At 36.8% G+C, this 18679-nt stretch overlaps 1 protein-coding gene across 7 annotated transcripts in view; it reads left to right on the top strand.

Annotated features, from left to right (window-relative positions):
- The window catches only part of TOX (thymocyte selection associated high mobility group box), a 223762-nt gene that overhangs the window by 121691 nt on the left and 83392 nt on the right, over positions 1-18679 (top strand). For all 7 annotated transcript variants that reach the window (XM_035553224.1, XM_035553229.2, XM_035553225.2 and 4 more), the window contains one exon: positions 9352-9594. In XM_035553224.1, the coding sequence (XP_035409117.1) occupies positions 9352-9594 (243 nt within the window). The remainder of the gene's footprint in view (positions 1-9351; positions 9595-18679) is intronic.

Genomic DNA, 18679 nt, shown 5'->3' with positions numbered 1-18679 from the left:
TTTTAATGAAGGCAGTTTTGGAAGGTAATTGCCTTGCTCCAGTAGTTTGGGACTTTAGAAGTAAATGTCAGATAGTGCAAAGTAATGCTAAAACTGTGAAGCTGGCCCTGTTGTTTACACAGTGATCCTGTGCATCAATTAAAAATATTTTTCTTAAGAGTTGCCAATGGGAGGGAAATAATGTAAATACTGCGTCTTGTCAGAGCTGTGGCATCAGGATGATAGCAACTTCAGTGATAAGCCCACTATAAATCAATACAGTAAAAATAACAAAAGCTATTATTTTACCACAAAAAAAGGTAAACAGAAAATCAATCATCAAATGATGAATTCTGTGTTCAAAAGCCAGAGGTATTTTTTCCCATATCACAAGAGAAAATGCACTGCTTTTTGCTGTGCATGACGAGAGAACTTTCTGTTTAATGAGCAACCAGTGTAAAATATCTTTCAAAATGTTTCCCTCTACTCCTTCATGTACAACTTTTTAGCATGTGAAAACAGATTATAGACATCATATATTTTAGTTATGTAGTTTCCTTTCCAGGAAACTCTACAGGTCAGCAGTGCGGATGAATTATGGGATGTAACCATGGGAAATGTTAAAGGCAGTATTTTTCAACTGAGCTTCATATAAAATGAACTTTTTTAGTCCATAAAATGTCTGTAAGAATTACATGAATTTGAACTACAAATTAGACCAATTACTATTATACTGTCCCTTTTGGCAAAGGCTGCTGCAGTACAGTCAGGTTGACCTATTGCCCTCTGACCGAATAAACCGATAAGATGCCATGCTTTGATTAATCTAGTTAGTTTTACAAAGTCTGGCAGCTCAACAAGCCCAAACTAGTTACTCAAACCAGTCTTCAATGCAACATTCAAATGATCACTCCGCAGAGTCCCAGAGGTATTCATTACAGACAAAATTGCTCTTGTTGCCTTGCATACAAGCTGAGTTTTCAATGGGAAATGAAAGGCTGCCTGGAAAAATAGGCCACCTAATTAAGTTAAACTACTCTAGCATTTGGCTTGACATCTTCATTACTCAAAATTAAAAAGATGCTTCACTTGAGCACACAAGTTACTATTGTTTATGTTGTTTTCCTCTTAAATTGGCTTCTTACATAGAAGTCTGTTTTTCAGAATTATATCTTGTAATAGCTCGCATATTTCTTGCAGTTTATAAAAATGTCTTAATAGGTACTACACTACTGATGGTTGGTGCGATACTAGTACGATTGAGCTTATTACTGAGGTCTCAGCAGTCTTACTGCTTACAAGACACTTTATTAATAGAGGGCCAGATCCTTCCAGATTTACTCACTTAAATAACCTTTACTCATTCATGTACTTCCTTGGCTTTGTTACTATAACGTCCTAAGTCCAAAATCTAGGCGTTCAATTCAGTGGCACCACTGATATGAATCGGGAGCTTTCATATCCTTAACCTTTGAAGATTTCCTGCAATTGACATAGGGCTAAGCAAAAGTGAAATCAGAACAATTCTGAAGACTAGCTATTGCCTCTGTGTCAATCTTTGTTTTCTCAAGTGGCAACATTTTACATGAAATCAGACATTTTTCTGGAAATTTCAACAGTAGTTCAGGAGAAGTATAATGTGGGTAGGACTCGCTGTCCTTCTGAAAACTGGGAAGCAATCCATTGTTCCCAAGCTTTTCTAAGTAAAGAGAAGGGGGAAAAAAAGAAAAAAAAAAAAAGGAAAGGATTCTTTGTCCTTTGACATTATGTGCCCTGGGTACAGGATTGCTTCATTTTTAGGTGTCTTTCTCAGATGGGATGAGGAAATTTAGACAGAATATTTGCCCCCAGAGCAGAAATACTTAAATGTAAATCTATACTACTGCTATTTTAAGAGCATTTAAAAATGTAAACATGTGAAGAGCACACTGTCTTGATTGCTGGTTTAGAGTCTATGATGCTAATGAGGCTTCTGACAGGTTAAATGTGGTGTATCATCTGTATTTTCAAGCAGCAGGATTTGTGAAGATTTGACTTTTTTTTTTTTTGTAAGTTAAATTCTGGTTCTTGAATATGCATATCTCTGTTTGTTGTTGTTGTTGTTGTTTGTGTTGTTGTTTTTAACCCAGTGCTTTATAGTGAGCAAAATTTAGGTATATGTTGCAGATGTTGCTAAAAAAGTTTTTTATTTTTAATAAGCCTTTTGACTCAAGTTGAAGAAGAATATTTAGAAAATGTAGTGACTAATTTATAGAGGTATAGTGTAATTTCAAGTTTATACCATAGGTGATACTGACTGCAGTATAGTACAGACCAAAAGCTGTCAAATAAGATCCCAAGTTACCTTTAGGATTGTACCTTTCATTAAAATAATTAATAATAATAATAATAAAGTTATTGCACCTGTTGTTGCAAAGAACATCTTGTGAATATTTTTCTGTGCGTCCTTTACCAGATCTGTAAACAGCCTGAAATAGCAGATGTGAGGGGAGGGAATTTCTCTACTTGTCTTTAGGAGGTAGCATGCTGGAAAACTATCAGGGTGAAAGTTTCCCCCTTCTTTCAGCATCCCCAAAACACTGGACAAGCAGGAGCTGTGTTTACATGGGGGTCCTCCTAAAATACCCCCAGTGCTGCTCTTTGGAGGTTGCACAAATAGGGACTGTACACAGTGTTCGAACCAAGTGCCTTTCTTTTCAAGAAAGAAAGGTGTCTAATAAGGACCCTGGCTGGTTCTCCTCCAGAATTCATTAATGTGGGTAGGAGTGTGGCACAGGTGAGCTGGGAAAGGCTGTAGGTTGTAGGAATAAGGATGCTCCACAGGTGCCTCACACTCTTGAAGTTTCCTTAGGAATTGCTCTGAGGGCTGTTCAGTAATTCTAAGGAAGACTTGCACTTCTCACTTAAATTTAAATAGGAAAACTGCACAGCTGGGTCTTTGTCTGAAGAGAAGCTTGAATGCTTTGGTTACAATACTGGTATTTGCAGAGCCCAAAGCTTGTAATCTTTTATAACATTTGTGTTTCTAGTCCTTGTCATCTTTAAGATGTGTTTCAATTTAAAAGCTTCATTGAAAATACATTTCCCAACAAACCACTATGGTATATATATAAAATTAATATAATTAATGAAAAGATTCTTGAGTGGAACTACTCTTTTACATAATTCTATTGACTTTGAAATTTTGATTATTTTAAATCAATAATACCATTGTCAGCACATTCTGCTTCTTGAAAATAGAATTCATCTGGTACTGGAAAATTAATGTTTTGCTGGAGGCTTTGCCCTTTACCTAATGTAAATTAGAGAAATTGATTAACACAATAGAAAAAAGTTATACCTTCCCCTGTAATATATTTTTGATAGCTGTTGCTTGATAAATTAGTATATTGTACGTTTTAAAATGAATATGATTTATTGCTGTTGTCTGCCATATGAAGAAACAAAAAAAAAATTGTTTGCAGGATCATTGACTTGAACATATCAATGGCACTGTTGGACAATTCTTGCTGAGTGTTAAGATGATTTATGTAACAGACCGAAGGTTTCCACAGTAATGCATTATAGTCTCAAGCTATCAAGCCTTGCTCACGCAGAGACAAAAGAAGCTGAAGAAACACTTGCTTCTGAAGGTCCTCCATTAAGGAAGTAGAGATAAGGTTGATCCTATTAAAACAAACTCCTATAAGTATCTACTGTTGAATATATTATCCTAACTCTCATACATGCATAAGGTATGTTGCTGTTTTTCCTCTTCTAATGAGCTCATTGTTTTTACATTACTCTTGATTCATAACTATTTCAGTTATGTAACAATGTGTTCAATAATATAAGAGAAGACTGCCTGAAGCATTTATCTTTTAAAAACTGGCATCTTTCCACAATTCAGATGCAGAAGCCTTGGTGCAAATGAAAAATTAAGACACGCTCTACATAGTTGGCAGTACCATTCATTTCATTTAAATTAAATATCTATGGGCAAATTTCAGTTTTTAAGGAATTGTTGCTAATATCAGATTCTGTTGAATACATGCACAGTGACTGATGCAACCACTGAGCACACAGATTAGACTTATTGAATGTATATTATATCTTCTGTGTTGACATATCCTAATGGTTCTGCTCTTTCCAAAGGGATTTATATTGGATATTTGAATGCTTGCTGCCTCCTGTGGTCAGTTTGTTTGTAGTGTCTTTGGTTTACCTTTTCTGATTACTTTTTAAAGTTTTGTTAAATTTATTTTGAAATATAAGTAAGCTTTTCTGTTGAATAGGCAATCACCACTGTAGATTATTTAAGCAGAAGGTCTTTATTTTTATTTCCTCCTTTCTCCTTATTCATTTTTCCTCAGAGAACAGGAAATATTTCCTCTCTCTATTTCCCTTTACTTATGCAGTCAGGTTGTGCAAGCATTTAACTTATTTTTCTGATAACAATGACTATTCGGCTTCTTTAAAAATAAAGATACTAGATTTTCTTGGTGTTCTTAGCATAACAGGATGCTTTGCCCTACTGTTGCTAAAGTAAAGAACTGACCTTTGACATACAAAACCTCCCCTTACACCCCCCACTTTTGCCTCTCTTCTCCATCTTACTTCTGGATTTGGACAGGCTAAGTGGCATAAAAATTAAATTGAAGCAGACCAACAAGGTCATTGTTCAGGAACAAAAGCTTGGACTTGGGTTGGATGGTGAATCAGGGTTAAGTGTTTGTATCATTTTATTCTGGCAAGCTATTCTCATAAAATTATAGGCTAAGGTGGCACAGATAGACGTCTCTTGATCTCATGGTGGATATCTCAAAGATCATCTGGTTTATGAAGTTTTCATCATTTGGGGCAGAAATGTCACAGATATTTAACCTGGAACACAGAACATTGTCTTTTAGATTTGAGAAGACATCCTTGATTCAAACTGTTTACTCATAGTTTCAAGTCGGTAAATAGCCCACATTTAAGGATGGTTAGTTCTGAGGTATCCACTATGTAACTCCCACCTGAAATATACTGAAATCTGCTTGTAATACAATCATGTGTAATGAAAATCCTCTTTATTATGAAGTCAAATTAAAGCCAGTATCTGTTCAGTGCGTTGCAGTGGTTTTTATTGTGTTACTCTGCAAAGGACTTTCTCTCTGGAATGTAATAAAGACCTAGGAAGTTCCGCTAAACTGAAGAGCTGATAAAAACCTCAGTCACTCCCACAGTCATGATATGAAAGCACAACCACTGGCAAAGTTCCTGGCAGCTCTGTGGTAAAGTAAATAAAGCATTTACTGCTACTCTTTTTGATTCAAAAGTGAAAAGGAAAGCTTGACAGTCCTTCAGTGACCAGTAGAATGAAAAGGAGCTATTCCATGTCTTTCTAAGTACACAAAATCATGCCTGATACTAAAGCCAACCATGAAAGAAAAAAAAGAACTTCCATGTTGGAAGGGGGTGGGGGGGGGGGGGAGGGCAAGGGAAAGGGAAGAAGGAGTGCTGGGGAAGACCCTAATCCTTCTACTTGTGCCCCAGAAAATCCTATGAGAGTTGATGCTATAGGCCACAATTATTATTAATGCATATGAGCTGTACTTATGAACTGTAATTTGTTACAGGGAATATAACCATCCCTAATATTTTTGATGGTAAATTATGGCTTTCATTTGAAATGCCTGATAAATGCCTTGGGATGGAAGAGATTCTCTAAGAAAGTCCAGGGGTAGGGACAGTATAATGGCTGCCCTGGGAGCAGGAGCTCATGCTGCAGGGAAAACCTGGGGTCAGGGCTTGTGCCTTCAGATGTTTTTTGGGGAAGATAATGGCATAACACTCCAGGAAAGCCCACTGCCACTTTGGACCAGTTGCAACCAGGGAGACTCCTTAAGAAGGCTTTCCTGATGGCAAGGGGAGAGATGGCAGGGTTGTAGGAGTGGATGTTTGGAGCTTGTAGCTCCTGTAGGAAGGCCAAATGTATGTCCTATTCCTCACTCATCCCTCCATGTGCAGTTGCAACATGTTTGTTTCTGGGACATGTTAGGTTTACTGCAAACACGTATAGGACCATTGGCTTCTGATGTGCCAGCATGCCAAGTCATTACAAGCATCTTAACCATGCTCCTGGACATGAGAAACCAGAGCACTGTCATGTTACTGTCATGTTACTGTTAAAGTAGCTTCCCTGAGGAACAATATGTACATATACTAAGTATCATAATACCAGTTTGCCTGGAAAATGTTAGGTGAATAGTGTGCTCCATAGGTACTCTCAAGTATCTGTCCATTCCATTAGCATATGGCTTGAATTCTGCCTGGCTTTACTGAAGTTGACAAATAGTTCATCTTTTTCTTATTAATTAAATTAATAAAATATATAGCAAACACTAGTGCTTTATAACTGGCTATTTTTTTCAATCACTACCATAGCATGATAGAATTGTATTTACTATAGTTAGTGATTAATCCTACACAAACTATATATTGTTTTGTCATGTTACTATTGCCTCTACTGTACTACTCATACTACTTTAAGAAGCTTACTTAAGTGTAACTGACAGTGATGTGGGATCAAATACAGTCTAACTGGTTTGCAAGCAATAACCATGGTATGATTTTTTTTTTTAAGTAATCAGAGAGCAACCTTGTATTTGAAATGCTTAGTCTATATTTAAAATGCTTATTTCATATAACATATATAAATTAATTATGTAGTTACACATGACACAACTTGGGTTGTGGAATTTTATGACATAATATTTTACTTACTTTTTAGTAAGTTAATGTCCTAAAGGCAGTTCAATTGCTTTACCATTTTTGAAGTGTTACTAATTAAAGATAGTTGAAACAGCATATCTAAATCTAACTACAGCAAAAGCTGGAGGTGCAGAAATAAATAGCTGATTTGATGAATAACAGTATTATTGTGTAGGCACATCCAGACTGTCAACAGTTTGTTTAAGAATATTTGCTTCCACAGCAAATGTAAATTGAAGTCCCTTCTTCTTGTTAAAGTGGTCAGAGAATAATGTAGAGTTTTGTCCTACTCTTGCTTCAGGAAAGTGGGAGGCCAGATCTCTTTCTCCTCCTCTAGAAGGTATTGAGCAAGGACATGTTGATTCAGCAAAGACACAGCACATGGTATTTTCACTGTAGAATAGTGAGAGAGAAAAAGCAAATGTTAGATTAACACTTCTTTGTACCTGTAAAGCCATGGGAGAGGCCATCAGTCTTTTGGGATAGTGGAAAAGACAGTGTTGAACACAAAATGTCCTCTTCACATTTTTTTTTCACCTATAAGAGCATTATGAGTGTTGTCACTTCTTTCATTTCTGTTCCTCACTGTTTTATTATTGTGGTATTAGACCCTAATCTGTCTCTTTAGAGACCTTTCTTTTTCCATCATCTATCTTATGTTATAGTTATTAACAAATAGTGTATACAGTGTCCATAATACTTTATTTGGTTTTGGACAACTTATACATTGTAGTTGAGCAAATAAAACTTGTTCCATTTGCTGTAGGTAAGCCCTTCCCCATTTCCCCATTTCATGAGGATCTATTTTTATATGTTTATATGTTTATATGTTTAATTTTTATATGTTTCCTCCCTTGGCAATGGCTCTGCTTCTAAAAGCAAGGGCAAATACAACAGAAATGGCACAAAACTCATGCCAACTTCCCATTAAGGAGAGCATAGGGGCAGGGAGAGAGCAAAATCTGGTACCAGAGAAGAGAAACACAACTGGAAAGCATGGGCAGAACCAAAGTCCTCACAAATAAGGATGGTGATATCACTGGCAAACTTTTTCATCTCCATGTTCTGTTGTCCTGTTTCATTCTTTAGAATTTTACTTCTGTCTTTTCAGTCTATCCTTCCTGTTCCATTTCATACTGAGATAATCAATAACAGAGGTGTAAAATTTGTTGGGAAACAAACAAAGCAACCAAAACCAGGGCATTGTGCACTGGACTAATTTCTGTGTTCAGCAGCTCGTTGAAAATATGCAACATTGTTTGTTGTTGGTCCAATTTATAGTTTTTATATCTGTGCTCACCCAGAAAAGAGTAACTTTAGCCATTGGGGAGGACAGCATTGCTATGATGACTAATGAAAAAGCCCTTTGTTGATAATTGGGCATTGACTCTTCCGTTGTCCTTCTGCATGAATTCATACACCATACTGTCCTCCATTTACAAACTCATACTGTGGAATACACTGTCTTCTAATAGCTGCTCTTTGAAATTATGAACTCCTTTTCATCATTTGCAGAAGCAGAATGTATTTAAATCCTTGCACTCACAGAGTTAAGAAAGGCAGTGTTCAGAGCAGGGCCATGTTGCAACAAAGGGGCAGGAAGGGTGAAGCTAGGTTCCCTGTGCTATAAATCTGAGCACTGTGGGTGTAGGATGTGCAAAGAGTGATAGTTTTCAAAAGGAGATGAAGATTATGGCTGTTCTCACAAAAGCAGAGCAGACTTTCAGAGTGAACGACTGTAACTGATCTTTTTAACTCTTGATTTGGATCATGCATCTAACACTGCTCACCTTTTTCCTTTAAGAAATCTAAGCATACCCACCACTATTCCCCAAATGAGCCTACGTGCTATATGAAGAATGTAGATAAATAATAGCAATTATCCACCTTGGTGCAGTACTCTGACTTTGCCTATGACTTTTTCTTGGGTCAGATTGAATTGGATGACTTAATGGCAGTGGACAACAAAAGTTTAAACAGTTGCTTAATGGAAAAACTCATTTAGATGACTGAAAACATACGTATGGTTGAGTTTATAGATTAAGAAAGGAAAAATCTGTATTTTACAGATACCATAGACGTATTTTTATAAACATAAAGGATGTTCATACAAAGTATGTACTATTTCTGTATTTATTTGTTTTTCTTTGTAGCAAAATAAATGCATGGTTCTCCTGTAAGCCTAAAAGCGATATCTTTCTTCCTCACTGTATAATTCTTGATCTGAGTGGCAGGGAGTCTTGTGAACCATTTTGAGCCAATGTTAATTTTATAAATTGCATTCCCTTTTCCACTATTCCCATGAAAAAGGTATTCAGCTAGATGAACACTCTTGGAAAATTTTAATAGGACCCTTGAAATCTGCTTGAATTCAGCTTCTTTTTAAAAAATCTCTTTCTAATGGAAGCTGTGAAAGTATCAGAGATTTTTATGCCTTAGAGGCAATTTTTCTTCCATACATAATGGTGAAACTCCACTGTTATAATATATGGGTGTTTAAAATATTCTTTTTGTGAAATTGAAGTTCCTGCTTAGAAGTATGTGAGTTGGGCACTTTTTGTTTGTTTTGTGTGACTTTTATTATTCCTGTTCAGTATTCAGATGATACTCATAGCACTTACTATATTTGTTTTTCAGTCTTTTGCTGGCCCAAGTCTTGAAAGTGAAGATTTCAACATACCTCCTATAACTCCTCCGTCATTGCCTGACCACTCACTGGTACACTTGAATGAGATGGAGTCTGGATACCACTCTCTGTGTCATCCAATGAACCACAATGGCCTCCTTCCATTCCACCCACAAAACATGGATCTACCCGAAATTACAGTTTCCAACATGCTTGGCCAAGATGGGACACTGCTTTCCAATTCCCTCTCTGTGGTAAGCATTTTTAGTCTTTCCCTTCTGTACTGCTTTAAGTTGTAAAAATGTGGATATACAGACCTGGGGCCATCTCCTGCACCACTGAAGTCATGGAGTAAGCTGGTCTGGCTCTGGTTTTTACATCATTACTGACTCTGAAATATTCCTCCCACTGGAGGCAGTGGGGTTTTACAGATGAATTAATCAAAGCCAGGATGATACCCACTGCCTTGATATTACCCTGCCTTACAAGGATGTAAATAATGACAAAAGCAGGCCCAAGGCTTTGATTTCATTGGAGCAGGATTTGGATCCAGATGGCTGTTGTTCTGTATTTTTTCTTATGAGGCTCTTTCCATTCTAATTTGCATGTACTGAGAGATGTACAAAAATTTAATATCTCCTTTCTTGTTTACCACACGTTTGGAAAACAGCAAATGTTATTTCTGATTCTAGGCCAAATCTTATAGCCTTTTTACAGTTCCCAGTCCTTAGCCAGCCAGAATCCAATTGAAATGACTGGACGATTTGCTTATAAAATCTGTCAGATAGTCATTATGGTCGTAATCTTGGGAAGCCTGATATTATAAATCACTTCTTTGAATGTTAAATTGCTTGCAACAACTGCAGAACTACTTTACATGTTACATTTTCAAGTGGGCTCTACAAATAATTAGTATACGTCCTTCATCCCAGCTCCAGACAAGATCTTTCTACAGAGGAGGCCGTTATTTCATGTTGACATAGAATTCTAAACCAAAGAGTGAAAAATCCCATGGAAGAGGATGGGGCCTGATGTTGTGTGGGGCTGACATGACTTCAGGCATTATGCTAGATGTAACTGCAGACCTAGATAGACAAAGCTAAGGATTTGCTCTTCCAATTGTCTGGGTTTCTCTCCAGGAGAATCAGAAGCTTAGGGGGCTATGTCCCATCTGGGAGGCTCTATGTGTAGACACTGAGGCTGTTAAAACTTCTATCTTGCTAGCTCCCCACTACGTTGCCTAAAAAAAATTAATAAAGCAGGCCTGTGAACCTGCATGAGATCTGACAGCATGTGGAGCAGCATGTAGATGTCTGGGGACTGAGAGATCTGAGCTCAGCTCTCTATTAGACCCTCAGACTAACAGTCCCAGAGACGAGCTGGGAAAGCTGTGGTGGACAAGGAACTGAGGATGTGAGCTGGCAGGAAAACAGTTAGTTTACATAAAAAAATCTGCCTTGTCACAGGGCTTGATTGCAACTTAATTAAAATAAAGCTTCCTTGATTTCAAGGAGCTCTGCATTCCCTTTGAGGATGTCCAACAAGCTGTACTGCAGGGGGCTAGTCTTGGCTTCTTAGTGCTGCTTAGTTGTTATTGATTTACAAGGATGTTGCATGCTTTGTGTTTGAGGTCAGAATCTGACCCCAGGGTTATGTTCAATAATAGGAGGTAGGGGAGAGGAAGATTTTAATGCAGAAATATAAATATTCTTCATGGAAATGTTTTGAATTTTACTTGCATTTCTACTATACTGATAGCATACATTAAAGAACATGAGCTAAATAGTATACAGGGTTCTCAGGATCATAACTATGAAAGGACCTGACAAAGTAAGAGGAGCTCATGACATTCCAGTCAAGACAAGCAGTATTTCATTGGACTGACCTCTTTTGAGCCATGGTTAGGGCTGAAAACTATACATTCTTTTAAGCTCTGATGTTCCACATTAACCTCTCACAACTGGCTCTGAACAAAGGGCCTTGAGAGTTTGTAGATCATCACAGTAAATTATTGCATCAAGGGCAAATAAATAAATAAATAAATAATAATATAACTAGACATTTTTGCTATTGGGACTTAGTGTAGGTCAGAAAAAAATGAAAATCAGAACTCAGGGAAATATGCACTAAATTTAAATAGCTATTTCTCAGGATTCATTCAATAAATAAAGCATGATCCTTGAAGCATCATGGGCTGACTCCTCTGTTATCCCTAACTTTCACCCCCTTTACACATAAGAGAGCCTGTAAACTAGCAGTAGTTTTTAGCTCAAGCTGTCTTGTCTGTCAAGGGGATTAAGCTACATCTCACGTTAGTACAACCGGTAGGATGTTAACACCACAATTTTGTACAGCTCAAGCACTGTTTTGCAGTATGGTTCCTCTGATTTGAATTTGATAACAAGAGGAATTAATGTGAGGGAGATAATTTAAGTTAATACTTCAGTGAATTCAATGCCTTCTTCAGTGAATAGAATGGTTACATCGTCCTTTTGGCCTTCCATTGTTTAAGAAAGACAAGATTTTGTAGGTTTAGCATTCTTTATAATCCAGAACCTTTACATTTCTTCTTTAGTATGACTCTTTTCTCCTGCTATTACTCATCTCTAAGTTTCCTTTTTACTGTATTGCCAAGATCTGATCCACTTAACAAGTATTTGCCTAAATCACTTTTATATTGCCTCACATAGAAAATAATGTATAAGTTTTAGAAAATAATGTATAAGTTTCTCCAATCTATCTAAACCCTTGGTTTTGTATAATTTCTAGTATATCAGCTATCACTTAGAGTATTTGGAAACCATATATCTTGCTTCATTTTTTCAGGGCACTAATGAGGATTTTTAGAAAAAATTATTCTTAGAAATTAATCTGTTGGCTGTTCTCTATCCCCAATTAATTTCACATCTTCAGCAAATTTTACTTATACTGGAACAAATTCAGCTGCAGTGCAATGTGCATCTGATTGAATTTGTTCCTTTTTATTTTTTTTAATTTCAACATATTTACTTTTAGCCAGTTTTTAGCTCTTGTTGGTATTTTAGAAATGATGCCTACCTTTTGTCACTGTTAGAACCAATGAGTGGTTTTCAGTTGCTTTTTTATAGACAAAGCATTAATTAATGCTAGCCAAATGAGAGAAAGGAAGCACAGTGAGCTCAAAAACAAAGTTGGAAAGTAATTTGTACACTGTCTCTTTCATCTCAACTACCAGGTGTTTTCAGATGAGGATTTCCATTATTTTGGAGAGATTGAAAATTGAGGATTTAGCCCTACTAAAAATCCTTCAAAACTCCCCTGGTTTCATACTGTACAGCACTCTCTCCAAGCTTCAAATGAAATCACTTTGAGTAAGGATTGCAGGATTTACCCCAAGCTCTGTAAGCATTCTCCTCTGTGGAAGTGCTTAAACACACACAATAAGAACCCACTCCTGGCTCAGTGAATTCTTATTAGCGATCAGCTTCTTACAGATTTTTTACACTGTGGGAATTCTTTCTGAAAAATTTTACAATGCTGGGAGATGAAAATTTCCCATTGCCATTTACTGTCTGACACTTAAATTCGGAATTAACCTCCTTTGAAGTTTTTTAGATTGATTGAAGTTTCTATTGCACCCCCGGTACTTTAAAATAAAAAAAAAAAATAAAAAAAAAGTTGCTAGAATTTCACTTTCTCAGTATTTTGCTGTCAGTTCATATATTGGCTTCTATGTTTATTTATTCCTGTTTTCCTCTTAGGTGACATACTGGCATATACCTACATATACACACACACTCATTTATACTATGCTGTCACATACAGATTTCTTTAGGTGCTCATTATATCTGATATTTGTATTGACTACTGGGGGCAGAGAAGTCTGTAGAATTCATGCAGAATATAAGTATGGCAACATGGTCCAGCCTTAGCATGGTAGAGCTCTTGTGGGAGCTCATGTGGGAGCTCTTTAAAGTCCTTCTTCAAAATGGACATGACTTCTATTCCTGCTTCTTAAGTGTATTCAATGAGATATGGCTATAGCTGTTTAATGAAAATCTCTTGATGGCTCTGTAGGCATGTTTGTTTTTATACGATGGAATAACGATCCCTTCCCAACATACTACACTTGAACGTAGTCCCATGTAGGTTAGGTTCAGTTGGGTCTTCACCAACCAGTACTTCTCTGCATGAATTTTCCTGAAATATTCCAAGAACCACAAGAAATACCTTTTCAACATTTACAAATAAATGCATGTATATACTATCCTTATAAGAATGTACATTTATCTGTAAAAATGCTCCTGGATGTGTTGTACAGAATGAATTTTACTGTGTGTTCTTTTTATCAATAAAATTATACACATTTCAGCTTCCTTAGTATATCCTATAAATCGTCACTTTTATGGTCACTTTTTTTCCTTAAGAAACCAGGGATGAAATCAGTGTTGTTTTTATATACAGGGAAAAGAAAAAAAAAACTATTTTTGGAATGCTTTCATTTATGACATTTGTGCTAATCTTTTTGAAGATGTTGCTCATGATGGTATACTATAGAAAATTTGCAAGAAAGAAATAAAAGCAATTTCAATTTCTTGGAATGCTTCACATTTCTGGGTTTGAACTTTAAAGTGGAAAAGATGTTAAAAGGCAATAAAATCAGGGGATTTATTTCCCAAATGCTTTACTTGTGCTGGCAACAAAAGCCAGCATAATGTATATACTTAGGTTTATTGTCATTTTTAGTATACAGTCAAGGCACACTTTGAATTCAAAGGCTACTGTACAACTGTTTTGACAACGACCACATCAGTAGGTAACGTGCAGGACATATGAAACTGAAGTAAAAATGTTTCTTTAGGTCTATAGGGAGTACAGTACATCAATGAATTCAGATATATTAGAGCAGCATGAATTTCTAATATGTTGCTCTTATGGAAAAGACCACTGGCATATTGAATAATGCTGCTTTCAAAGCAGAGCAGAAAATGTGATTACAGACAATTTCATTGCTGTTTTTAAAATAAATATTTTCAAAATCTTGAGGTATTTTATTTCATGTAATGCATAAAATATGTAACAGTGGACTAGAGCTAAAGATCTTCTAGGACACCAAAGAGTAGGTGATGTCAGCTATAATTATTCAGATGTGGAATAATAGAAGCATTAGTTTAAAATAAAATTCACGTCACAAAGGCCCATGTCCTTCTATAGAAAAAAAAAAGAAAAAAAAAAGCAATAAAGAGCCTTTTTTTCACACTGTGACAGAAGAATAAAGGCAATGAATAATTATTTAACATTATGCCCCAATTCATCAAAGCCCAATTACATTATACTTTTTCATGAATTATATTTTTAAGATATGCAACCCATGAGAGAGTAATATCTTAAACAAAACGTGGCACTATAGAACACAGAGGAAAAGCAGACAGCTACTTTTTTTTTTCATTTTTCATCTCAGGTGGAATGAAGCTAGTATTTCTTATTCATAGTACAGTTGCTAAGAAATCCAATACAGGAGGTTGTTGTTGTAGCTGGTATGTATTTAAGAGATTTTGTTTTTACAGCTTCATACATTTTAGTTTAAATTCAGTATTCATGACTCATCTTGAGGCTGACCTATATGGTTGATTTTTTTGTCACCTTTAAGCATTAGTGCAAACTACTGAGTCAAACAGAAATTTTTTGTTGCTGATGAACAAAATGAATAACTTTCATAACAAAACAATGTATTTGTCCCTTCTTCTAACCTAAGTGTTGAGATTTGCATCATGCTTGGATATTTTTTTTTTAGTTTGTATTGCATGCTAGTGGTAAGAGATAGTTTTAGTCTCTGGTGAATACTTCACATTTGTGCCTCATTACCAGGCTCTGGTCTTCAGTTTACATCAAAATTTACTGTTATGCTACACAGACCTGCTGCTACCCCAAATTTTATTGCAGTGAATTATTGCCATCAGAACCACGAAATCATAAAGCTAAGGTCATGGAATACCTTGTGTAAAAGTATTTATTTATTTTTTTCTCTTGTTAAGCAACTTTTTATTGCTTAATAGGATATATATATTTTTTTTTATTTAGACAGAATTTAGAAGCTGGATTTTCTCACTGAAATAAGCCTTGTTCGACAAAAGGTTACGGTAGTTAGTGCATGTTTTGTCAAGCAGCCTAACTGTAGGGACATACAACCAAATCTTCAGCTGATGTCAGTTGGCATGACTTTATTGTCTTCACTGGAATTATGATGATTTATTCTGTCCAGGGCTCTGGGACATCACGTTTATCATTGTTTGATGTCTGCTGTATGTTTTGTCATCAGTAAGGCAACAGATATGTAGAGGAGCTGACTGAGATGTAACTTGATCAGCAGGTAAATACCTGCATACTGCATATCACCTATCAGAAGACTATCCACTGTGCTAAAAAACAAAACAAACAAACAAAAAAAAAACACCTCATATCTACAAATTACAGCTGTATAATATCAGACTGGAAACAAGGCACACATTTTTAACAGTGATAGAGATTTACCATTAAGATAATATACTGTGGGAGGTGGTAGGTTCTCTGTAACTGGGGATTGAAATCAAGATGAGGCATCTCTCAAAAAGATGTGATGGAGTTGGGACTGGTCTAATGACCCTTCAGCTGCAGCCATGGCATCAAAACTTTCTTGTGTCCCCTGGGGACAGTAGACATAAGGACACACATGCATGTTAGAGCGGATGCCATGGGTAGCACCCCAGCTGGTAGCACCTCTGCAGTTGTCTCCTCCCAGTGGAAAAACAGCATACTGGTAACAACCACTCTGTGGTTGCAGGCTACCAATGGACTCCGCCTTCTTGAGGTCAACTAGGGCTAGAAGTGCTGTGAGAATTTTTGTGGCTAGTGTTTTTCATAAGCTTTTTTTTTTTTTTTTTCTGATCTTAAAGTACCTGGAAAAGCTCCTTTCTTTCTGTAAATACTAAGAACTTACATTAAAGATAGATTAGATAAACATTTGCTCATTACTGCAGGAAAAAAAAAGAAAAAAGTACACAAATGACCAGCAGTCAGTCTGTCTGTTGTCTTTCTTTCTTTCATTGTTTTTTTTTGTTTTTTTTTTTTTGAATAATTCCAGGTCTCATTTTTAAAACTGCCGCTGAAGCTGTTGATTTACTCTAAGTTCAGAAATACAGCATTCTGCTTATTTGAGTATGGTTGTTGAGACTCCATGTAGCTCATGCATTTCACAAATTAAGTGGGGAAACAATTTCAGTGTAATTTCAACAAGAAATAACAAGGTGGCATATTTTTATTTTGAAAACTGCCTTCTGTAGAAGATGCTTTGGTGAACTTCTTTCATAGCAGTTACCCATTGTCTAAATAGGATTTTATTTGCTTCATACAAACACAAAACAAAATTCATGTAGCAGTATTAATTGTTTCTTTAACCAGATCCCATGGCATAGGCACAGGCTAAGACACGATGAATGTGGCGCAGAGAGAAAGCCTTCCGTTGCGGATGGTAGATTATACAGCACCTGACTTGTGAAGTACTCACAGGAGTAATTAATGCATAAGCACATCATAGCTGCAAGTGTCAAACAAAACAGATAATAGAGTATGCAAATAGAGAAAACATAACTCTCAGAAAATGTCAGAAATTCAGGGGTTCCAGCAGCAGAGATTGTTGACTTTAATCTGCTGCTTTTAACATCGCATGTAGTTGTCGAGAACAGCAAGATAATGAAATGTTTCTGAAGACTAAGTCTCTGGGAAAAAAAAAAAAGAAAAGAAAAAAAAAAAGTTAGCGATCTTAAGGCCTATAGATGGAATAGAAATGAAATGCCTTTCTCAAAAACTGAGAAGGTGCTTCTGTGAAGACAAAAAGGAAGGAGAAGCCCACAGTGCAGATTAAAAGGAGAGTTTTGTGCATCAGGTGGAACAGCCTCTCTTTCCACCTGTTTTCATTATTTAAATGGATGTATTTGCATTGCTTGAAATGCTGAAGCAGTTGAGAAGACTGCACACCCGGCATGTATTTGTACAGTGTTCATCATCTCAGCCCATTGTGTTATCTTGTTTCAGGAAGTAGGAAGATGTGTTTTATGGCCAAAACTCCAGTACGGTTTGCAGTGTTTTAACTCGGTCTGCCATTTGCATGCTGGAAGTTCACTTGTGCTGCATGACTGTGCTGAAGGCTGGGGCAACAGCAACCCAGAGCTTAATGCTGGTGTTACCTGTTAGAATGGAGCATGAATTCATAGAGTCATAAGTATTTAGCATTTTTTTTAAATTTACTTTGAAAAAAATGTCATATTTTTGTCTTTCTTAATTTTTCGGATTTGAACAAATATAAGAGGTTCAACTAATAGTCTCATACTGTTTCTCAACTGTTTTAATGGTTTTGCAGTACTCTTAAGTGTCATTATTTCAGTTTTCCATCAACATGATTTGCCCAGAGAAGCTGGGCAAATGCCCCCTCCCTGAAGGTGTTCAAGGCCAGGTTGGATGGGGCCCTGTTGTGGTTTAACCCGGCCAGCAGCTAAACACCACACAGCCATTCGCTCACCCTCCCCGCTCCCTCTCTGGGATGGGGGAGAGAAATGGGAAAGTGAAGCCTGTGAGTTGAGATAAAGACAGTTTATTAAGACAGGGAAATAATAATAACAATAATAATAATAATGATAATAGTACTACTACTAATAATAATGTGTACGAAACAAGTGATGCACAATGCAATTGCTCACCACCCGCTGACCGACGCCCAGCCTATCCCCTAGCAGAAGGCCCCCCCCATCCCAGCTAGCCACCCCTATATATTGTTTAGCATGACGTCAGATGGGATGGAATACACCTTTGGCCAGTTTGGGTCAGCTGTCCTGGGTCTGTCCCCTCCCAGCTCCTGCTGCACCCCTAGGCTGCCCACTGGTAGGACAGAGCGAGAAGCTGAAAAGTCCTTGGCTTGGTGTAAGCACTGCTCTGCAACAATTAAAACATCAGCATGTTATCAGCACTCTTCTCATCCTAATCCAAAACACAGCACCCTACCAGCTACTAGGAGGAAAATTAGCTCTGTCCTAACTGAAATTAGGACAGGCCCTGGGAAACCTGGTTTGGTGGGTAGCATCCTTGCCTATGGCAGGGGGGTTGGAACTGGGTGATCTTTAAGGTCCCTTCCAACCCAAGCCGTTTTATGATTCCATGAACATCGTTAGGACTTTTTGCAGCAACAAGTATAATACTGCAGGAAAAAAGGTTTCTGCTTGGCAGTGTTTTGAGATTTGGAGAAGACAAAAAAATAAAAAATAACGTTTCTTATTTTTATTCCTTGTTCTTTCTCAAGGCAACTATGAAATATTTAAAGTGTAAGGATCT

Source organism: Cygnus atratus, chromosome 2, assembly GCF_013377495.2.
Source record: "Cygnus atratus isolate AKBS03 ecotype Queensland, Australia chromosome 2, CAtr_DNAZoo_HiC_assembly, whole genome shotgun sequence".
Lineage (NCBI taxonomy): Eukaryota > Metazoa > Chordata > Aves > Anseriformes > Anatidae > Cygnus > Cygnus atratus.
The sequence above is the reverse complement of the archived record's forward strand: the minus strand, read 5'-3'. Positions and strand labels throughout refer to the sequence as shown.